The sequence below is a fragment of the Elephas maximus genome, chromosome 11 (genome assembly GCF_024166365.1).
Source record: "Elephas maximus indicus isolate mEleMax1 chromosome 11, mEleMax1 primary haplotype, whole genome shotgun sequence".
NCBI classification, from domain to species: domain Eukaryota; kingdom Metazoa; phylum Chordata; class Mammalia; order Proboscidea; family Elephantidae; genus Elephas; species Elephas maximus.
The window spans coordinates 87,845,789-87,867,775 of record NC_064829.1 but is presented as its reverse complement, the minus strand read 5'-3'; the positions used below and the strand labels follow the sequence as shown (position 1 = coordinate 87,867,775).

The 21,987-nt window shown below is 44.9% G+C and overlaps 1 protein-coding gene across 1 annotated transcript in view; it reads left to right on the top strand.

The window, feature by feature from the left end:
• The window catches only part of LOC126086151 (extracellular calcium-sensing receptor-like), a 29,252-nt gene extending 8,628 nt beyond the window's left edge, over positions 1-20,624 (top strand). The window contains 5 exon segments of the mRNA XM_049902341.1: positions 10,330-11,142; positions 11,811-12,023; positions 13,381-13,504; positions 19,719-19,948; positions 19,950-20,624. Of these exon segments, the coding sequence (XP_049758298.1) occupies positions 10,330-11,142; positions 11,811-12,023; positions 13,381-13,504; positions 19,719-19,948; positions 19,950-20,624 (2,055 nt within the window).
• The last annotated feature ends 1,363 nt before the right edge of the window (positions 20,625-21,987 follow it).

Sequence of the window (21,987 nt, the reverse complement as noted above, 5' to 3'; positions counted from 1 at the left end):
AGCTCGAATTTCTTGCAGTTCCCTGTCGACATACTGCAGCAACCACTTTTAAATGATCTTCAGCAAAATTTTACTTGTGTGTGATATTAATGATATTGTTCGATAATTTCCGCACTCCATTGGATCACCTTTCTGTGGAACAGGCATAAATATGGATCTCTTCTAGTCAGTTAGCCAGGTAGTTCTCTTCCAAATTTCTTGGCATACACAAATGAGCACCTCCAGTGCTGCTTCTGTTTGCTGAAACACCTCAATTAGTATTCCATCAATTCCTGGAGCCTTGTGTTTCCCCATGTCTATATGCAGCTTGGACTTCCTCCTTCAGCACCATCGGTTCTTGATCATATGGTTCTTCCTGAAATGGGTGAATGTCAACCTCTTATTTTTGGTACAGTGACTCTGTGTATTCCTTCAATCTCCTTTGATGCTTCCTGCTTTGTTCAATATTTTGCCCATAGAATCCTTCAGCATTGCAACTCAAGGCTTGGATTTTTTTTCACTTCTTTTGCCTTGAAAATGGTGAGCAGGTTCTTCCTTTTGGTTTTCTAACTCCAGGTCTTTGCACATGTCCTTATAATACGTTACTTTGTCTTCTTGAGCCTTCCTTTGAAATCTTCTGTTCAGCTGTTTTATGTCATCATTTCTTCCACTCACTTTAGCTACTGGATGTTCAAGGACAAGTTTCAGGGTCTTTTCCTACATCCAAATTGGTCTTTCCTTTCTTTCCTGTTTTTTTAATGACCTTTTGCTTTCTTCGGAAACCCTTGTAGCATAGTGGTTAAGAGCTATGGCTGCTAACCAGAAAAGGTCAGCAGCTCGACTCTACCAGGTGCTCTTGGAAACTGTATGGGGCAGTTCTACTCTGTCCTTTAGGGTCACTATGAGTCAGAATCGACTCGATGGCAACGGTTTGATTTGCTTTCTTCATGTATTCTGTCCTTAATGTCACTCCACAACTCATTTGGTTTTAGTCATTAGTATTCAATGCATCAAATCTATTCCTGAGATGGTCTCTAAATTCAGGTGGGATATACTCAAGGTAGTACTTTGACTCTTGTGAACTTGTTCTAATTTTCTTCAGCTTCAACTTGAACTTGCATATGAGCAATTGATGATCTGTTCCACAGTCAGCCCCTGGCCTTGTTCTGACTGATGATATTGAGCTTTTCCATTGTCTCTTCCCACAGATGTAGTCGATTTGATTCCTGTGTATTTCATCTGATGAGGTCCACATGTATAGTCACTGTTTATGTTGTTGAAGAAAGGTATTTGCAATGAAGAAGTCCTTGGTCTTGCAAAATCCTGTCATGCAATCTCCAGCATCGTTTCTATCACCAAGGCCATATTTTCCAACTACCGATCCTTCTTTTTTGTTTCCAGCTTTTACATTTCAATCTCCAGTAATGAGGTGGGGCCATGCAAATAAGGTGTATGGAATACTAACGAGGGGATTGGTCAGTTTGGCCATTCCACTAGGCTTAAAATGAGCCATCCCAGAGGTGGAAAAGACCGGACCTCACTACCACCAAGAAAGAAGAGCTAGCAGTGGAGCGCATCCTTTGGACCCAGGATCCCTGCACTAAGAAACTCCTAGACCCAGGCAACAGAGACAGAGAGCTGTAACACTGGAGGCAGCAAGAGATGGTGAGAAGTGTGGCACAGACACTGGCAGCAGAACCAGGAGACTGGCAGAAGATGATGCAATGGGCTTTGCATCCCACAGAGCAAGGTGGCTACAGTGCAAGTGCTGACCCACTGGCAAGAGAAATAAGCATCTTTGGACAGGAGGTTTTCTGGCCAAGTGGAGTGCCTCCAGACATGTGTAGGCAGAGCTAAAGAGTTTTGTAACACTTGCCCAGGCGGGACAGAGGACATGCTGAGAGGCCAAGAGTCTGAGGGGCAGAGAGCACAAGGGCCAGAGACAAGCCTGCCTGTAACCATGGCTGAGAAGAGGTTGTCCTGGTCAAAGAACTGAATCATGAGTCGTTCCTGGATTGTAAACTGTCACTTCTCTAATAAGCCCCAGAATCATGACTATTGTCCGTGAGTTCTGGGTGGCCACTGCAATGAATTATCAAACCCAAGAGAGAAACAGAGAGTTCCATGGAAGGACAGCTGGTGTCAGAATTGGTAAAAAGGTTGGAGAAGGGAAGTATATCTGACCCCTTCTTCACAGGAATTAGCCTTGGGCTGATGTTGATCTTGATTCTCACTCCTGCCCCTTGTGAGGTTAGACTAGGAGGCTCGGTGCCCCCATGACAACATTAGTACAGGTGACATCAGATGTGGGATATGTTGCAATGGCTCCAGACTCATGGAAGCATGGGACTTAGTAAGAGAAAGAATGAAGAGGCGTGGGAAGTGAAACTTTTGATTCTTAGATGGTTACTTTGGCTGTCGTTACCTGTAATGTCTGCAAGGAAAGTAAGAGATATTATGCTGCAGCTGAGGGGAGAAAAGCCATACCTACAGTGGCTTGGAGAAAAGCCAGGCCAGTTAAAGAAGATGATTGATAGGGGACCAGGATCTTTTGGTTCCACCCAGCCAGAGGTCCAAGGCCATGTGCATATGAATGGGAAGGTAGTCAATGCGTGGAGAAGATGAAAAGAGAACGTTTAAAAAGGTTATGTGTTCATTTAAATGTGCTATGGATATTGAGGAGTCCTGGTGGCACAGTGGTTAAGAGCTCGGCTGCTAACAGAAAATTCAGCAGTTTGAATCCACCAGTTGCTGTTTGGAAACCCTAGGGGACAGTTTGAATGTTTCACCTACCTAGTGTTGTAAAACAGACCTACATGTATGATGAAAGTGAATATTGGCTATTATAGATAACACAGAGCATGTAACTCCACCTTCAGCCAATACTTGATTGGATATGCTACACGGGGAACAAGGATTTGCCCAAAAGAAACACAGGCTGTTGGTTTGAATGCAGAACCCCTGTGTATAGAGTATTTGCAGCTTAGGTCAAAAAACTGAGCCTTGCCCTGAACCTTCAGACTTAGGAAATTTGCATTGGAAAAAACACTTAGACCCACTCAGAACTGCTGGGAGGGCAGGAACTTTGCACATGAAAGACTTGCAGGGGAAAAAAATGACTGATTTCCTTTTGAATTTCAAGTAAGCTGTTTGCCATTGGATGCAAGGAGGCAGGAAAAGTCAGTGCCTGTCAGAAAAACTGCCTTCTAGGACTAGAAGGTAAAGGGAGCCCTCTTGGAGACAGCCTGGTACGCTCACTTGAGGTGATCACCTGGGGCCATGAGATGAGTGGAAGTGGTGGAAGTGCAGCAATAAGAGATGGGCCAAGTATGGACATGTTCCGTTGGCAATTGTTGACCTAGCCCATGAGCACTAGAGATGAGAGAGAGAAGGGGCTGGCTGGTCTGAAGCGCAGGGAGTTATATGGACTCCTGAGCCTATGGATGATATCCATTGACCTAGCACATGGGGGCTAGTGACAAGCTGACCAGAACCTGACTGACTGAAGAGAGAAAGAGATGTTTGACACCACAAGCTGATGTAAATTGCTGCAATTTGATGGCTTGCTCTGGACTGGACTTTGCTTATGTATGCAGATGCTCAAAGTTCCAACTGAAACAGAAGACTCTTCAGATCAAGGCAGTTGTTTGTCTCCTCATGGTACTGATTTGATAGGGACAGGCAACTGAGAAACTGGCTATCTAAAGTGAGGGGAGATAAAGGCATGAAGGAGCTCGCTTACACAGTTTTGTGGGTATGCTTTCGCTCAAAATGAGGGGGAAAAGGAAGGATCCCCACTGAATAGAATTCCTTTTTTCCTGATAGGTCTGGGAGGACTGAGTGGGGAAAAATAGCGATAGGATTATATGGTTCAGTTGTGAGTGTTGATTGTTAACAGGGTTAATTGTGATTGCAAAAGCTCTAATTGTAGAAGCAGTAGCTGTGAGAGAGTGGACAAAGAGGGAGGCACTACTGGATTGGAGTACAGTGGCCAAACCTAAAGTCCCTTCAAGGTTTTGTTATGCTGATACCTCATGAGGCTCAAAACAAAGAAATAGTCTTCCCTCAATTAGATTTTATTGGAAGCCAGAAAGAGTGAAGATGAGACGCCTTGGAGAACTTGACCAGATCAGATGGATACCTATAGCAGGTCTGAATGGCTGGTAACCTCACCCTGAGAATTCTTTGTCCTACTGAAGGACTAATTGTTAATGACTGTTTTGGATGGTAGAGTGATTGGCAGGTAGAAGTTATCCTCCAAGTATTAAAGATCAAAGGCTGGAAAAGCTAGGGGCTGGCCTCCGTGTGATGGATTGCTTGTATATGGCTTTTCTCACCATGGTCTTGTAACTCCCACCAAATTACTGGGTTATACTATGCAAATAAGTTGTTTGTGGTCCACCAAGGGGATTGGACGGCTTGCTAATACTACAAATAAGGTGCATGGCACCATTTGGGGGGTGGAACCATGCAAATAAGGTGTATGGAACCCTAACAAGGGAATTGGTCAATTTTCTCATCTCCCTAGGCTTAAAATGAGCCACCCCAGAGATGGAGAAGGGGAGTGGACCATATCCTTTGGACCCGGGATCCCTGCACTGAGAACCTCCTAGACCCAGGTGACTGAGAGAGGGGAGTTGTAACACCTGAGACAGCAAGAGATGATGAGAAACAGTGGCAAAGAAATGCAGCAGGAGACAGCCCAGTGGGCTTCCTGGCCCATGAAGTGAGGTGCATACAGTAGGAGTGCTGACCCATGGAGTGAGAGAGCTGATTGCATTTGAACAGGAGGCTTCCTGGCAAAGTGGGGTGCCTCCAGGCACTTACTGGTGGAGCTAGGCTTGCCAACTCATGGAGCAAGGGAGCTGAGTGCCTTTGAGCCGAGGCTTACTGTTAGAATGGGGTGCCTCTGAGCATATATTGGTGGAGCTAAAGAGCTTCGTACTTGCGTGTGATATTAATAACATTGTTTGATAATTTCTGCACTCTGTTGGATCAGCTTTCTTGGGAATGGGCATAAATATGGATCTCTTCCAGTCGGGTGGCCAGGTAGCTGTCTTCCAAATTTCTTGGGATAGATGATTGAGCACTTCCAGTGCTGCATCCGTTTGTTGAAACATCTCAATTGGTATTCCGTCAATTCCCAGAGCCTTGTTCTTGGCCAATGCCCTCAGTGCAGCCTAGACTTCATCCTTCAGTGCCATAGGTTCCTGATCATATGTTACCTCCTGAAATGGTTGAACATTGACCAATTCTTTTGGTATACTGACTCTGTGTGTTCCTTCCATCTTCTTTTCATGTCTTCTGCATCATTTAATATTTTCCCTGTAGAATTCTTCAGTATTGCAACTCGAGGCTTGAATTTTTTTCTTCACTTCTTTCGGCTTTAGAAATGCAGAACATGTTCTTCCCTTTTGGTTTTCCATCTCCACATCTTTGTACACGTCATTGTAATACTTTGTCTTCTCGAGCTGCCCTATGAAATCTTCTGTTCAACTCTTTTACTTCATCACTTTTTCCTTTCGCTTTGGATACTCAATATTCATGAGCAGGTTTCAGAGTCTCTTCTGACATTCATCTAGGTCTTTTCTTTCTCTCCTGTCTTTCTAATGACCTCTCGCTTTCTTCATGTACAATGTCCTTCCACAACTCGTCTGGTTTTCAGCCATCAGTGTTCGACACATCAAATATATTTTCAGATGGTCTCTAAATTCAGGTGGGATATACGCAAGGTTGTACTTTGGCTCTTGTGGACTTGTTCTAATTTTCTTCAGTTTCAATTTGAACTTACATATGAGTGATTGATGGTCTGATCCCAAGTTAGTCTCTTTCCACAGACGTAGTCGATTTGATTCCTGTGTATTTCATCTGGCGAGGTCCATGTGTATAGTCGTTGTTTATGTTGGTGATAAAAGGTATTTGCAATGAAGAAGTTGTTGGTCTCAAAAAATTCAATCATGCGACCTCCAGTATTATGTCTATCACCAAGACCAAATTTTTCAACTACCAATCCTTCTTCATTTCCAACTTTCGAATTCCAATCACCAGTAATTATCACTGCATCCTGATTGCATGTTTGATCAATTTCAGACTGCAAAGGTTGGTAAAATCTTCAGTTTCTTCATCTTTGGCCTTAGTGGTTGGTGCCTAAATTTGAATAAAAGTCACATTAACTGGTCTTCCTTGTAGGCATATGGATATTATCCTATCACTGACAGCGTTGTACTTCAGGATAAATCTTGAAATGTTCTTTTTGACAATGAAGATAACGCCATTCCTCTTCAAGTTGTCGTTCCTGGCACAGTAGACCATATGATTGCACAATTCAAAATGACCAGTACCAGTCCATTTCAGCTCACTAATGCCTAGAATATTGATCTTTATGAATTCCACTTCATTTTTGACAATTTCCAAGTTTTCTAGATTCATACTTCATACATTTCAGGTTCCGATTATTAATGGATGTTTGCAACTGTTTCTTCTCATTTTGAGTTGTGCCACATCAGCAAATGAAGAACCTGAAATCTTGACTCCATCCATGTCATTAAGGTGGACTCTACTTTGAGGAGGCAGCTCTTCCCTAGTCATCTTTTGAATGCCTTCCAAACTGAGGGGCACATCTTTCCACACTATATCAATGTTCCACTGCTATTCATAAGGTTTTCACTGGCTAATTCTTTTCAGAAGTAGACCACCAGGTCCTTCTTCCTAGCTTTAGTCTAAAAGCTCAGCTGAAACCTATCCACCATGGGTGACACTCCTGGTATTTGAATACCAGTGGCATAGCTCCCAGCATCACAGCAACACACAAGCCCCCACATATGACAAACTGACAGATGCATAGGGGTTCTCACCATTTAGGAGGCTGGAAGTTCAAATTCAGGGTGCTGGCTCTAGGGGAAGCCTTTCTCTCTCTGTTGGCTCTGGAGGAAGGTACTTGTCTCTTCTGATCAACTCCTGGGCAATCTTTTTTTAATAATTTTTCTTGTGCTTTAAGTGAAAGTTTACAAACCAAGTCAGTCTCTCACACAAAAACCCGTATACACCTTGCTACACAATCCCAATTACTCTCCCCCTAATAAGACAAAAAAAAATTTTTTTTTTTAATAAGACAGCCCGCTCTCTCCCTCCACTCTCTCTTTTCATGTCCATTTCCCCAGCTTCTAACCCTCTCCACCCTCTCATCTCCCCTCCAGGCAGGAGATGCCAACATAGTCTCAAGTGTCCACCTGATCCAAGAAGCTCACTCCTCACCAGCATCCCTCTCCAACCCATTGTCCAGTCCAATCCATGTCTGAAGAGTTGGCTTCAAGAATGGTTCCTGTCCTGGGCCAACAGAAGGTCTAGGGGCCATGAACACCAGGGTCTTTCCAGTCTTAGTCAGACCATTAAGTCTGGTCTTATGAGAATTTGGGGTCTGCATCCCACTGCTCTGCTGGTGCCTCAGGGGTGCTCTGTTGCATTCCCTGTCAGGGCAGTCATCGGTTGTACCCGGGCACCATCTAGTTCTTCTGGTCTCAGGATGATGTAGTCTCTGGTTCATGTGGCCCTTTCTATCTCTTGGGCTCGTAATCGCCTTGTGTCCTTGGTGTTCTTCATTCTCCTTTGATCCAGGTGGGTTGAGACCAACTGATGCATCTTAGATGGCTGTCTGCTAGCATTTAAGACCCCAGACGCCACTCTTCAAAGTGGGATGCAGAATGTTTTCTTAATAGAGTTTATCATGCCAATTGACTTAGATGTTCCCTGAAACCATGGTCCCCAGACCCCTGCCTCTGTTACGCTGGCCTTCAAAGCATTCAGTTTATTCAGAAAACTTCTTTGCTATTGGTTTAGTCCAATTGTGCTGGCCTCCCCTGTATTGCATGCTGTCTTTCCCTTCACCTAAAGTAGTTCCTATCTACTCTCTAATTAGTGAATGCACCTATCCCACCCTCCCTCCCCCACCCCAGTAGCCACAAAAGAATGTTTTCTTCTCAGTTTGAACTATTTCTCAAGTTCTTATAATAGTGATCTTATACAATATTTGTCCTTTTGCAACTGATTAATTTCACTCAGCTTAATGCCTTCCAGGTTCCTCTATGTTATGAAATGTTTCACAGATTCCTCGCTGTTCTTTATCTGTGTGCAGTATTCCATTGTGTGAATATACCATAATTTATTTATCTATTCTTCCATTGATGGGCACCTTGGTTGCTTCCATCTTTTTGCTATTGTAAACAGCGCTGCAGTAAACATGGGTGTGCATATATCTGTCTGTGTAAAGGCTCTTATTTCTCTAGGATATATTCCAAGGAGTGGGATTGCTGGATCCTATAGTAGTTCTATTTCTAGCTTTTTAAGGAAGCACCAAATTGATTTCCAAAGTGGTTGTAACTTTTTACATTCCCAGCAGCAGTGTATAAGTGTTCCAATCTCTCCACAGCCTCTCCAACATTTATTATTTTGTGTTTTTTGGATTAATGCCAGCCTCGTTGGAGTTAGATGAAATCTCATTGTAGTTTTGATCTGCATTTCTGTAATGGCTAATGATCGTGAACATTTCCTCATATATCTGTTAGCTACCTAAATGTCTTCTTTAGTGAAGTGTCTATTCATATCTTTTGTCCATTTTTTAATTGGGTTATTTGTCTTTTTGTAGTTGAGTTTTTGCAGTATCATGTAGATTTTAGAGATCAGGCACTGATCTGAAATGTCATAGTTAAAAACTTTTTCCCAGCCTATAGGTAATCTTTTTACCCTTCTGGTGAAGTCTTTGGATGAGCATAGGTGTTTCATTTTTAGGAGCTCCCAGTTATCTAGTTTTTCTTCTGCATTCTTAATGTTTTGTATACTGTTTATGCCATGTATTATGACTCCTAACGTTGTCCCTATTTTTTCTTCCATGATCATTATCGTTTTAGATTTAAATTTAGGTCTTTGATCCATTTTGAGTTAGTTTTTGTGCATGGAGTGAGATATGGGTCTTGTTTCATTTTTTTTGCAGATGGATATCCAGTTATGCCAGCACTATTTGTTAAAAAGACTGTCTTCCCCATTTAACTGTTTTGGGGCCTTTGTCAAATATCATCTGCTCATGTGTGGATGGATTTATGTCTGGATTCTCAATTTTGTTCCATTGGTCCATGTATCTGTTGTTGTATCAGTACCAGGCTGTTTTGACTACTGTGGCTGTATAATAGGTTCTAAAATCAGGTAAAGTAAGGCCTCCCACTTTGTTCTTCTTTTCCAGTAATGCCTTATTTATCCGGGTCCTCTTTCCCTTCCATATGAAGTTGGTGATTTGTTTCTCCATCTCATCAAAGAATGTCGTTGAGATTTTGATCAGAACTGCACTAAATGCATAGGTCGCTTTTGGTAGAATAGACATTTTTGTAACCTTAAGCCTTCCTATGCACTAGCAAGGTATGTTTTTCCACTTATGTAAGTCTCTTTTGGTTTCTTGCAGAAGTGTACTGTATAAGTCTCTTACATCTCTGGTAAGATTTATTCCTATTTTATCTTCTTGGGGGCTACTGTAAATGGTATTGATTTGGTGATTTCCTCTTCCATGTTCTTTTTGTTGGTGTAGAGGAATCCAACTGATTTTTGTATGTTTATCTTATATCCCGATACTCTGCTGAGCTCTTCTATTAGTTTCTGTAGTTTCTGGAGGATTCCTTAGGGTTTTCTGTGTATAAGATCATGTCATCTGCAAATAGAGATACTTTGACTTCTTCCTTGTCAATCTGGATGCTCTTTATGTCTTTATCTAGCCTAATTGCTCTGGCTAGGACCCCCAACACAGTGTTGAATAAGAGCGGTGATAAAGGGCATCCTTGTCTGGTTCCCGATCTCAGTGGGAATGCTTTCAGGGTCTCTCCATTTAGGGTGATGTTGGATGTTGGCTTTGTATAAATGTCCTGGGCAATCTTTATGTGGCTTGGCATCTCTCGTCTCCTATCTCTACTTTTCAAATGCTTCTTTAAACTCTTTTATGTATCCAGAGATTGGCCCTACACTGATTCTGCCTCATTAACATAACAAAGAGAAACCATTCCCAAATGGAATTATAACCACAGGCATAGAGGTTAGGAACTACAACATATATTTTTGGAGAACACAATTCAATCCATGATAGTGACCAACCATCCCTGTTGCCTAGGACGGAAGGTGTTCTTGGGATTCAGTTCTTTCGGTGCTAAAACAAGAAAAGTCCCACGCAAACTGGGAGGAGTTTTGCCCTAGTTCTATTCATGCTACTTTCCTTCTCTCATTTAAACCTGATAATCACCCATGACTCAGTTTCCACTCCAGTGTCCATCCACATATTCACTCTTATCCTTACTGCCTGGGCCCCTTCCTGATCAGGTCAGCTACGCATCGACTCTGGCCAGCCTCAGCGACAAGACCCAGTTCCCATCCTTCATGAGGACCGTGCCCACTGACCTCACAAATTCCCACATGGTGGCCCAGCTGGTGCTCCACTTTGGATGGTCCTGGGTGGGCATTCTGTCCCAGGATGATGACTATGGCCAACAGAGCAGCGCTCCGGTGACCCAGGAGCTGGTTCAGGCCAGAGTCTGTATTGAGTTCAACCTCCACAACCCCTCCCAGGAGTCCCTGGAGAAGACACATGCCATCGTCCAGAGGATAAAAGTCGGCACTGCCAAGGTCATTCTGGTCTTCCTGAGCAATAAAAATTTCCAACTTGTTCTGCAGGGGCTGCTGGGCAGCAGGGTCTTGGGCCAGGTATGGGTCAGCCAGGACACACTGCACAGCGTGCTGGCCCTGACAATCCCAGGTGTGTCCCAGGTCCTGCAGGGCTCCTTCAGCCTTATGCCACTGCACCACCGCCAGGTCCCCAGCTTCCTGGAATTCCTTGCTCGCCTGCACCCCGTCCAGACCCCAGAAGACATGTTCACCCAGAGGTTTTGGGAAATCACCTTTGGATGCATGTGGCCCAGCAGGAGCTCAGGGCCAGAGGGAAACAGCACAGGAGGGGTGCTGTTCTGCTCAGGGAATGAGAGCCTAACAGGCCAGGAGTACCCTTTCCAGAATGTGAGTTACTTGCACCTCGCATACTCGGCGGTCTACAGTGTCGCCCACGCTCTGCAAGACCTGGTCACCTGTGAGCATGGCGATGGGCCATGTGCAGACACTCAACACTTTCAGCCCTGGCAGGTGAGGGGGAAATGTGTGGATGATTCAGGGAAGAGAGCAGTGGGCACTGTCTGTGTACCAGCCAAGGAGGTAGAATACAGATAGGGCTCTTCATCGAGAATACCTTATGTTTACGGCTGAGAGACCTCTTAGAAAGAGCACAGGAGGAGAAGTCCACTCTAACTGTACGACTGCCGACTAGTCACTTCCACATAGTTATTTGATTTAGCAAAGACAAGATGCCCAGTTAAATTTTAATTTCAGATAAACCGCAAATAAGTTTTTAATGTGTGCCCCAAATTTGAATTTCAGATAAACAACAAATTTTTAGTATAAACGATTCCCAAATTAGGATTACAAGATGGAACCCCAAGCATAGCAGGACCTATAGAAATAATTCATTTCGTATTCAAATTTAACTGGACATCCTTCTTCCACTAATAAAATATAGAAAATTCTACTTCTGCTGTGCTACAAAACAGATATAATCCCAGCTGGATTCACTATCATATAGTCATTACTGCTTTATTCATTTTTTTCTTCTGCTTTTAAAGGAAGTTAAAAGCATTTTAATGGGCCCCTGAAAATATTCCTTGTCACAGGCCTTGTGCCTCCTGTGCTGTAGGATATTTTGGACAGACCCCAGGGTGGCCATAGCTGATCTACAACATCATCCTTCCTTTTCCCAGCTTCTGCATCACCTCAGGAAGGTGCATTTCAAGACCCCCGATGGGAGAGAGATCATTTTTTATGCCAATGGAGATATAGTTACAGAATTTGACATTCTCCATGGGCAGAAAACCCCTGAGGACATATCCCACTTTGTCCACATCGGCACCATTGACCAGCGAGCCTCTTCCAGGGACAGAGTGACCATCCACTGGACAAAGGAAGAGCCCCAGGTGAGTCGCCTAGGTGCACAGGTGACCCCAGTCCTAGAGTATTAGAATCAGGGAGTAACTCAGAGGCCAATGGTCCAAGCATCTCTTGAAATCGTGAAATGGGTGAAGTTCTCAATTGAGCCATGTGCAACTCGTCCATACCATTGAGCCTTTCAGACCCTTCCCTGAAGGGAGAAAATGCATTTATTCAATATCAGAAATGAGACTATCAGGCCACAGTAGTCAAAGTAGAGCTTCCATCAGGAGTTTCCACTACAGCGCTCTTCATGTTCATATTCAGGGATCTGCTCAGTAAGGGGGTGAAGGATTTACCTGGGGGGACAGCCTTACACTTCAACAAAAGTGTTCCTATACAGCTCTTGATTGGGGCAGGAGAAGGGCGGGCAGGACAGGTGTTTTCATTTTGTTTATTAATAAATGTAGTTGCAGTCTTAGGAAATGTTTGTCCAGGTTTCCATCCTGGCCAACAGAAACCCCCACCCTGGCTATCAGGCCCCTCCACTAAAATTTCACTGTCCTGTGCTCTCAGAGGCACCTATAGATGGTGTTGGCCTTTAGAGTCTGGCTCCTGTCTCTGAACCCCTCAAGTCCAGGGCATACAAACCAAGTTTTCAGAGGATCCTCTTGAAGTCCCTTTAAACTAGATTGAGCTACGGAGGGCACCCTACTCTCCTCTGCGGGTAGAGGAAGTCCAGCTTCTCACACTTCTCTCAAAGGCATTCTCATCCCCAGGCTCCCTCTCCATCACGACTGCCTGGAGGTGGGAGGTGGGCTGAGGAAGGCAAAAACATCCCTTTGCAACTCCTGCAAGACAGGAGGGTTTACAACAGGGGTATGAAAGTAGCAACTCTTACAGGTCTCAATGTAGGAGCCTCAGAGAGACAGAACAAATACCCTTTGACACCACGTTACTAAGCTTTCCTACACCCAGTGAGGGGCTGAGGGGAGCCAAGGAGACAGGGGAGCCAGGCGGTGTCCTCCAGAGACTTACCTCATTTATACTTGTATGGAAGGATTCCTGCTGGCACGATGGTTAAATGTTCACCTGCTAACCCCAAGTTTGGCAGTTCAAAACCACCCAGCAGCTCTGTAAAGAATACCGCCAGGGAAACCCTGTTAGGTAATTCTATTCTGTCATATAAGGTCACTATGAGTTTGAATTGACTCCACGGCACCCAACAACAACATACTTCTGTGGATCAATTTCCACTGTTTCTTCTCTAATGTTACCGAAATTGTCCCCCAAAGGGGCCTCATTTTCCTGTGCACGGAGCCATACTGGCATCACTTCTCTGGGTCAGGACAGGGCCATGTTCCAGCCTGGCCACTGGTGACCCACCTATTCCTCTGTCCTCAGGTCCCCAGCTCTGTCTGCAGCACAAGTTGTACCCCGGGCTTCAGCCAGATCCCCCAACAGGGCGCCCCTCACTGCTATTTTGAGTGCAGACCCTGCCCCGAGGGGCAGTTTACAAACCAGACAGGTGAGTGCTCCTGAAGGCTGAATCCCAGAGGACATCAAGGCACCACCAGCACCTCAAAATTCCGATCCTGGAAGTCACTGTGGTCTCAGGGCTTCGAGTGTGGTAGCTGTCATGGACCTAAAAAGGGCATTTTTAGAATTGTGTTCGGGCGAATTTCTCTTTTGTTTTTTTTAATTTTGGAAAAAATAATCAAACCAAACATTCACCAGCACAACTTCTATTGCTGAACCCAGGAAGTTGGGTCCTTGACCTCCTGCACACTCAGATTTGCCAGTGATCCGGAAACCAGTCTTTGAGAGAGAGAGAGTAACTTTATTGCAATGCGCAGAACAAGGAGCTGGGAGGAAGTTCCTCAGATCTGACACCCTGAGCTATAGGGAAAAAAAAAAAAAAAAGAAGGGCTTATATATGATTTGGGCAGTAAGATGGTGGCCTTGCAGGCATACTGGGGAGGGAAAATTCCCGAAGGAAGATGTTGCAGGAATTAGGGTGGCCAGAAAACAGGAAGTGAAGTGGTTATTGTCGGACCTCTTGCTCTGGAATGGGATCTGGGTGGTGATTTTCCATCTGATTCATTCCGCCTGTTGCTATATCCACTGTTGAGGTCAATTAACGGTCAGAGCTGGCCCTTCTGTGCATGTAGAGTGGGCCAAATCTGGCTTAGGCTAGTTTAAAGCAGTCTTTTTTGACTAATGGAAATTTAGTGGCATTTGTAGGGTCAGATTACTCTCCCCCTTGAATTATAGCAATTCCTTGAGGATCGGTGATCCATCTGGTTACTTTCTGCTGACATGGGGGAGAGTTTTAGGGACCAAGGTATATTTTCCTGGTGGTAGCAGGCAAAAAAGACTTAAAAGTGGAACAGGCTACTAGCAGAAAGAGGTCACTTATCTGTAATTTGGGTCTTGAGTCTTCCAGAGGCTTGCACTCCCACTTCTGTTTTAAAGGTTCTGGGAGTTGGCTGTCTTTCTGATCCCATGAATAGTCTGCACCTTGGGGACCAGTGCTGGTGAATGAAGTCTTTAAAGGCTCATCTGGAGCAACCGGCAGGTACTTCACCCTGGTGTAGTGGTCCGAGGCTTGACTTCAGCTACATTCACCAAGGCGTGGGTGACTACAAGAACTTGGGTTGAAGGTAGTTGAGAAGACAATGGTTGTCCCACTTGTTTATGAGACGAAGAGGGGTATCTGTGGGAAAGAACATACCACTGAAAGCGTAATGGTTAAAGGCTTGCAAATAAGCCCTGAGATACCTGGAAACACTAAGTTCCTGGATTACTTTAGGACCATCCGAAGCACTACATCCCCAGGTGGCCTTAAGGAAAGATCTCCCATACAGAATTTTGTAGGGGCTCAATTGGAGCCTGCTTCTAGGGGCCACCTGGACTCTCAACAGGACAATGTGTAGCAGCTTAACCCAGGGCAGGTTGGTCTCTTGGCATAGTTTAGCTATTGTCTTCTCTAGGGTGTGGTTCAGCTTCTCTATCTTCCCAGTTGACGGTGGTCTCCAGGGAGCATGTAGCTTCCGCCGAATTCCTAAATGTCCTGGAACCTCTTGGGTGACTTTGGATACAAAGGCTCCTCATTATCACTTCCAGTTGCCAAATCTAGGAATGATTTCATTGAGGAGAGCTTTGTTTACTTTGGATGGCTTTTCCATTCTGCAGGGGAAGACTTCTACCCATCTAGTAGAGGAACATTTGAAACATCCTGTAGCTGTTGACATAACTGTGAAGTCCACTTTCCAGTCTTCTCCAGGCCCAGTTCCACGGGCTTATACCCCAGGTATAGGAGGTGGTGGGCCTGTTTGCACTACCTTCTGGATAACCTTTTGCAGATTAGGCCCTTTAATCAGTTTGGCTAACCAGTGACACATAGCATCCCAGCCATGAACTGCCTTTATTATTGGGTGCATCAGATGTTCCAGTATTGTACAACCACCCATCTTCTGCTCTGCTATTAAGGTCAAAGCCCCATCCACAAACTCTTTTTATATCGCACTTAGTATACTGGGGGTTTTCTGGTAGCTGAAGATTAGGAAATAAAGCAAAGCAAATGGCCGAAGTTTCATTCTAGCAGCTTGTCTGGCCACCTGATCCTTTAATTATGTGAGACTGTCCTTTCTGGTGCTCAGGGCAGTGTATAACCACCATCTCTGTTGACCATCAAAAAGGCATCTCTCGTAGGCTTTCTTTCCTCTAGTCACACCACCCAAGATGCTCTTTGCTGCCACAGGCCTGCCAGGGTTTGGAGCAAGGTGAGGATGGTGACTATCTCGCCACACCCTGAAGCTGTGTGCTGCTCCTGTTACTGGAGAATGGCCTCAGTTCTTGTCTTCAGTGTAGGAAAGAATTCAAACACTGAGACAAATAGTGCCAAGCGAGCAGAGGTTTATTGGCAAGCAGAGGCTTAGTAGAGAAAATACACTCGACTAGAGAGCGTCAAGCAGGCTACTCAGGCAAAGAAAGAGCCTGAGTACCCCGATAGTTATTTTCTTAGGGTTTCACACTCTTCTTGTCTCTTATCTCTCCCTGTTAACGTTTAACAGTGAAGACAGGGATCCCTATAGAGACCATTTCCTTGGCTTAAGGTTTTATTACCAAGTTAGGGACCTTATCAAGTTAGGGACTTTATCAAGTTAGGGACCCCTATAGAGATCATTTCCTTGGCTTAAAGTTTAACTACCTAAACCAAAAAAACCAAACCCAGTGCAGTCGAGTCGATTCCGGCTCATAGCGACCCTATAGGACAGAGTAGAACCGCCCCATAGAGTTTCCAAGGAGCACCTGGCGGATTTGAACTGCCGACCCTTTGGTTCACAGCCGTAGCACTTAACCACTACACCACCAGGGTTTCCTTAACTACCCAGGGACCATCTTATTGAGGAATGTCACCACCCCCTGCCTCTCCCTCTTCCCGAGTGCAAGTTCTCCCCCCTCCTTACTCTCCTGCCTGAATTTGGCAGCTATCCACTCTGCTAGCTTAAGGGGCCTTGGGTTGGCCACCAGCCCTTTTGGGGTCCACAAGGACTTACCCTGCTCAAGGTCTGCCTGGGTGGTGGGTTACCTCTGAGAGCTACTTCCAGAAGCACAGCCAGTTGTTTCATTTTTTGATTTTCCTTTTTTTCTTATACCTGGTCCTGATTATTGAAGACCTTAAAGGCAACCTCAACAAGTTGTGAAGTATTCATTCCTAGTCCTCCTTCTAACTTTTGAATTTCCACCTCATGACAGAGGTCCTCTGGCTGACAAAAGTCATATTGATTAACCTAGCATTCTCTGGGTCTTCAGGGTTTAAACTAACTATCAAACAGTTTTTCATAATGTTCTAGGTGCCCTGCCCCCAGTCGATTATTGGAGTCCCAGTGTGGATCTACGGCAGGTACAGCTTGGGCTGCCGGGAGTCTAATACCATTCTGAGAGCGGAGGTTATGCAACCTGTTGACAGTTTGGCATCCCTTTTCTAAGACCACCTTCCATTCCTCTGAAGTTAAAAGAATATTTATGAGTGGACTGACAGTCCAGTAAGGGGGGACACGAACAAAGCTTCTGTGTGTTTTGGGTCATCTCCAATTATACAGGTCAGAGGTAGAGAACAATGTATGGACCCAGATAAAACCTCCAGGCTGACCATTGTGATCCAGTCCAGCAGGCATTTGTCTCAGTGGAAACTGCCCTGAAGAGACTTGAGTGAATCCCTGGCCAAACAGCACCCCACTACAGTTGTGTGCTCTGAGACTCTTCCCTGGACAGGACCCAGAGTTTCTGACTTACTAGTGAACAATTTGTCAGAGGGGTGGTGGAGGGTTCCACCAAAGGGATAGTGGGCACCACCTCTGCAGTGGGCACAAGGGCCACCAGCACCAAGGCCAGAAGGCCCAAAGCAGCTGGTATCAGGCCAGGAACCAGGCCTACACCTCCAGGTGAATCGACCTAAACCCCAACTCTATACACAGAGCTACTGGAAGCAGGACTTATATATGATTTAGGCAGCAAGATCACAACCAGGCAGGTGTACTGGGGAGGGAAAATTCTAGAAGGAAGACATTGCAGGAATTACGGCAGCCAGGAAACAGGAGGTAAAGTGGTTCTTGTTGGTGCTCTTGCTTCAGAATGGGGTCCGGGTGATGATTTTCCTTCTGATTTGTTCCACCTGTTGCTGTATCCGCTGTTGAGGTCAATTAACGGTCACACCTGGCCCTTCTGCTCTTGTGGGGTGGGCCAAATCTGGCTTGGGCTAGGTTTAAGGCAGTCTTTTTTGACTAAGGAAACCCTGGCGGCATAGTGGTTAAGTGATAAGGCTGTTAACCACAGGGGTCGGCAGTTCAAATCCGCCAGGTGCTCCTTGGAAACTCTATGGGATAGTTCTACCCTGTCCTATAGGGTCGCTCTGAGTCAGGATCGACTCAACGACACTGGGTTGAGTTTGGTTTTGGTTTTTGACTAATGGAAATTTACTAGCATTCCTAAGTCAGGTTACACTTCCACATTTGCAATTAATGACTTTGATGACATTTTTCTTGTTGTGCCACCATTATTGCAGTCCTTTTGCAAAATATTCCACCACCATTAACATAAACTCAACGCCCTCCAAGCAAAAACTTCCCCTTTCCCTCTGCCTTCCACCACTGGCAAACTGTAATAGTCCTTGGTTTCTATATATTTTCTTATTCCACGAAAGTGAGATTATACAGTTATGTCCTTTTGCAATTGACTTATTTCACTTGGAATGATGTTTTCAAGGTTCATTCATGTGGCATTCATCAGAACTTCATTTCTCTTAATGGTTGAATAGTATTCCATCGTGTAAACATACCACATTTTGTTTACCCTTCATCCACTGATGGACATTTCCACTTTTTCCAGCCCATTATGGATTGAATTGTGACTCCGCAAAATATGTGCTGTAAATCCTAACCTCTATAAAACACACCATAGCTGTGGTTATAAGCCGATTTGGAAATGGGTTGTCTGTTATGTTAATAAGGCAGAATTGGTGTCCAGTGTCTCAAATCTATCTCTTTTGAGATCTAAAAGAGATTAAACAAGTAAGCGATCAAGCAGAGATGGGGAAAGATAGATGCCAAGCCACGTGGAGATCTTTAGGGAACCAGAAAACAGAAGCTGAAGAGACAAGGACCTTTTTGCAGTGCCAACAGAGAGAGAAAGCCTTTCCCTAGAGCCGGCACTCTGAATTTGGACTTCAAACCTCCTAAGCTGTGAGAAAATTAACTTCTGTTTATTAAAGTCATCCACTTGTGGTATTTCTGTTATACCAGCACTAGAGAAATGAGACACACCCATTCCACTTTTAAGGGCTCTTGTGGTTACACTGGGCCAACTCAGGTTATCCAGAATATTTCCAATCTTAAATTCAGCTGATTAGCAACCTTAATTCCATCTGCAAAGTGGCTTTTGCCATGTAATGTAACATATTCATAGGTTCCAGAGACTAGGACATGGACATCATTGGGGGCGCTATTCAGCCTACTACAGTCCCCATCCTTAAGAGCCCTGAGATTGTCAGGATTTTCCATTTCAGCCATTCTGGCAGGGCTTGGTTGTACCTCTTGCGATTCAAAAAAAGGAAGGGTGACAGAATTGGTGATATTTGCTAATAACAATAGCTACTACTACTTCTTGAGAAAATTAGCTATTAAAATAAAAAGCACACGCAAAAGTAAAAATAAATAAATAAATAGCACACAAAGGACAAATACTGTATGACCTAACTTGTATGAAATAAGCAAATACATAGAAAGCAAAGATTAGTAGTGGTTTCCAGGGGTGAGAGGGAGGGGCAAGGTGAAGTTTTTGCTTAGGTGGCATTGAGTTTATGTTAATGATGGTGAAATGATTTGGGTAAAGATAGCAAGAATAGTCGAACTACTGGAAGAAAGTAATCAATGTTACTGAATTGTACATGTAGAAATTGTTGAGATAGCATGTTTTGTCATGTATATTTTCACCAGAATGAATTTTAAAAAATGATAACAACATAAAATCATGTATATAGGGACACACATATTTCCTCATGCCTCAGGCTCTAGCGTGGCCCATCCCAGCACTAGTACAAAAAAATAGGTACTAACAATTCGTGCATAAATTAATACACATGCAATGCTCTTAAGAGTGCTGCTATATAGAACTCATCCCTTCAAGTAGCTGGTGGTGTTAAGAACACATTATAAATATGGGTCCTGTGTCTCTCACAGACATGAAGCAGTGTCTTCCTTGCCCCATGGAACAGTACTCCAGCCGTGCCAGAGACCACTGCCTCCCCAGGACTGAGAACTTCCTAGCCTTTGATGAGCCCCTGGGGCTCATGATGATCTCAGCAGCAGTCACACTAGCCAGCCTGGCACTGCTGGTCCTGGTGGTGTTTCTGAAATACAGGAACACACCTGTGGTCAGGGCCAACAACAGGGCTCTCAGCTACACGCTCCCTGGCCTCTCTCGCTCTCTGTGCCATCTGCCCCTTGCTCTTCCTTGGTCGTCCCACCATTGCCACCTGCCTCCTCCGCCAGACCACTTTTGCAGTCGTGTTCACCGTGGCTGTCTCTTCTGTCCTGGCCAAAACCCTCACAGTGGTCATGGCCTTCAGGGTCACCAGGCCAGGGGGCAGGGTGCAGGTGTGCCTGGGACCTGGTGCCTCCACCTCTGTCATCCTCACAGCCTCCTTGGTCCAAGTGATTCTCTGTGGAGTCTGGCTGGGTACCTCCCCACCATTCCCGTACAGGGAAATGGCTTCTGAGCCCAGCCAAGTCACTGTCCAGTGCCATGAGGGCTCCAGAGCCGCCTTCTCCTATGTGCTGGGCTACTTGGGCCTCCTGGCTGGGGGCACATTCTTGGTGGCCTTCTTTGCCAGAGGTCTTCCTGATGCCTTCAACGAGACCAAGTTCCTCACCTTCAGCATGCTGCTTTTCTGCAGCGTCTGGGTGGCCTTCCTGCCCCTCTACCACAGTGCCCACGGCAAGGCCACCGTGGCTGTGGAGATCTTCTCCATCCTGGCCTCCACCGCGGGGCTTCTGTGCGGTATCTTCCTGCCCAAGTGCTACATCATCCTGCTGAGGCCTGAGTGGAACACTCCAGCCCGCCTGAAGAGTAGACGCCAGACTTAGTGGGACAGAGTGAGGAGCTCCAGGGCAAGCTTCTCCCAGGCCATCACCACATGGCCTCATAGTCAGTCTGACTGGAGACATTCGAGCCACAGAATCTATGTTCATTGTTTTCCTGTGGATTGAAAAAGACTTAAAAGACAGAGCAAGAGAGAAATGAAGCACTTTGAGCAAAACCTTAACAGCTGTTAGATCAAGATGGCAGGCACGTGGATGGTTACTGGCTTGTTTTATGTATTGTTGAAATTTTTCACAATTGAAAAAGACTTATGAGGCTATTATTTAAAGAAATAACCAGAAAATAACAAGTTGTGGTGAAAATGTGTAACAATTTGAACCCCAATCAAGGGCTAGTAGGAATGTGAAATGGTGCACACACTTTGAAAAAGTCTGGCTGTTCCCAAACAGTTCAACCTAGAATTGCCATAAACAACCTTGTGCCATCGAATCAATTCCAACTCATTGCAACCCTAAAAGACAGAGTAGAGCTGCCCCATAGGGTTTTCAAGTCTGTACTCTTCAAGGAAGCAGACTGCCGCATCTTTCTCCTGTGGAATGCCTGCTGAGTTAGAAATGTCAGTCTTTAAGATAGAAATCCAGTGCTTAAGGACTGCACCAGCAGGGCTCCAGAATTACAATATGGCCCAGGTATTCCACTTTTAGGTATCTACTAAAGAGAAATTCAGACCTATGTCCACACAAAACCTTGTATACATTTTTGTACCAGCATTATTCATAATAGCCAAAAAGTGGAACCTGATACTCATAAATTGATGAATGAGTAAACAAAACGTAGTATACCCATACAAAAAGTACTATTTGGCCATAAAAATAAATAAAGTACTGACACATGGTGTCTTAGTTATCTAGGGCTGCTATAACAGAAATACCACTAGTGAATGGTTTTAACAAAGAGAAGTTTATTTCCTCACAGTAAAGTAGGATAAAGTCCCAAATTCGGGGCATCAGCTCCAGGGGAAGGCTGTCTCCCTCTGTCAGCTCTGGAGGAAGGTTCTTGTACTCAATCTTTCCATGGTCGAGGAGCTTCTCAGATGCCGGGACCCTGGGTCCAAAGGATGCTCTCTGCTCCCGGTGCTGCATTCTTGGTGGGATGAGGTCCCCAACTCTCTGCTTGCTTCCCTTTCCTTTTATCTCTTGAGAGATAAAACTTGGTGTAGGCCACCCCCCAGGGAAACTCCATTTACATTTGGATCAGGGAGGCAACCTGAGTAAGGGTGGTGTTAATGTTGCAGGGCAACACTTCCCAGCTTTGACCAAGTCCTGTTTAAGTTCTTTTCTTCTACTGACCAAGAATGACCAGGAGAGGCTCAGAGGTTCTGTTATCAATTGCCAGTCTGACACAAAG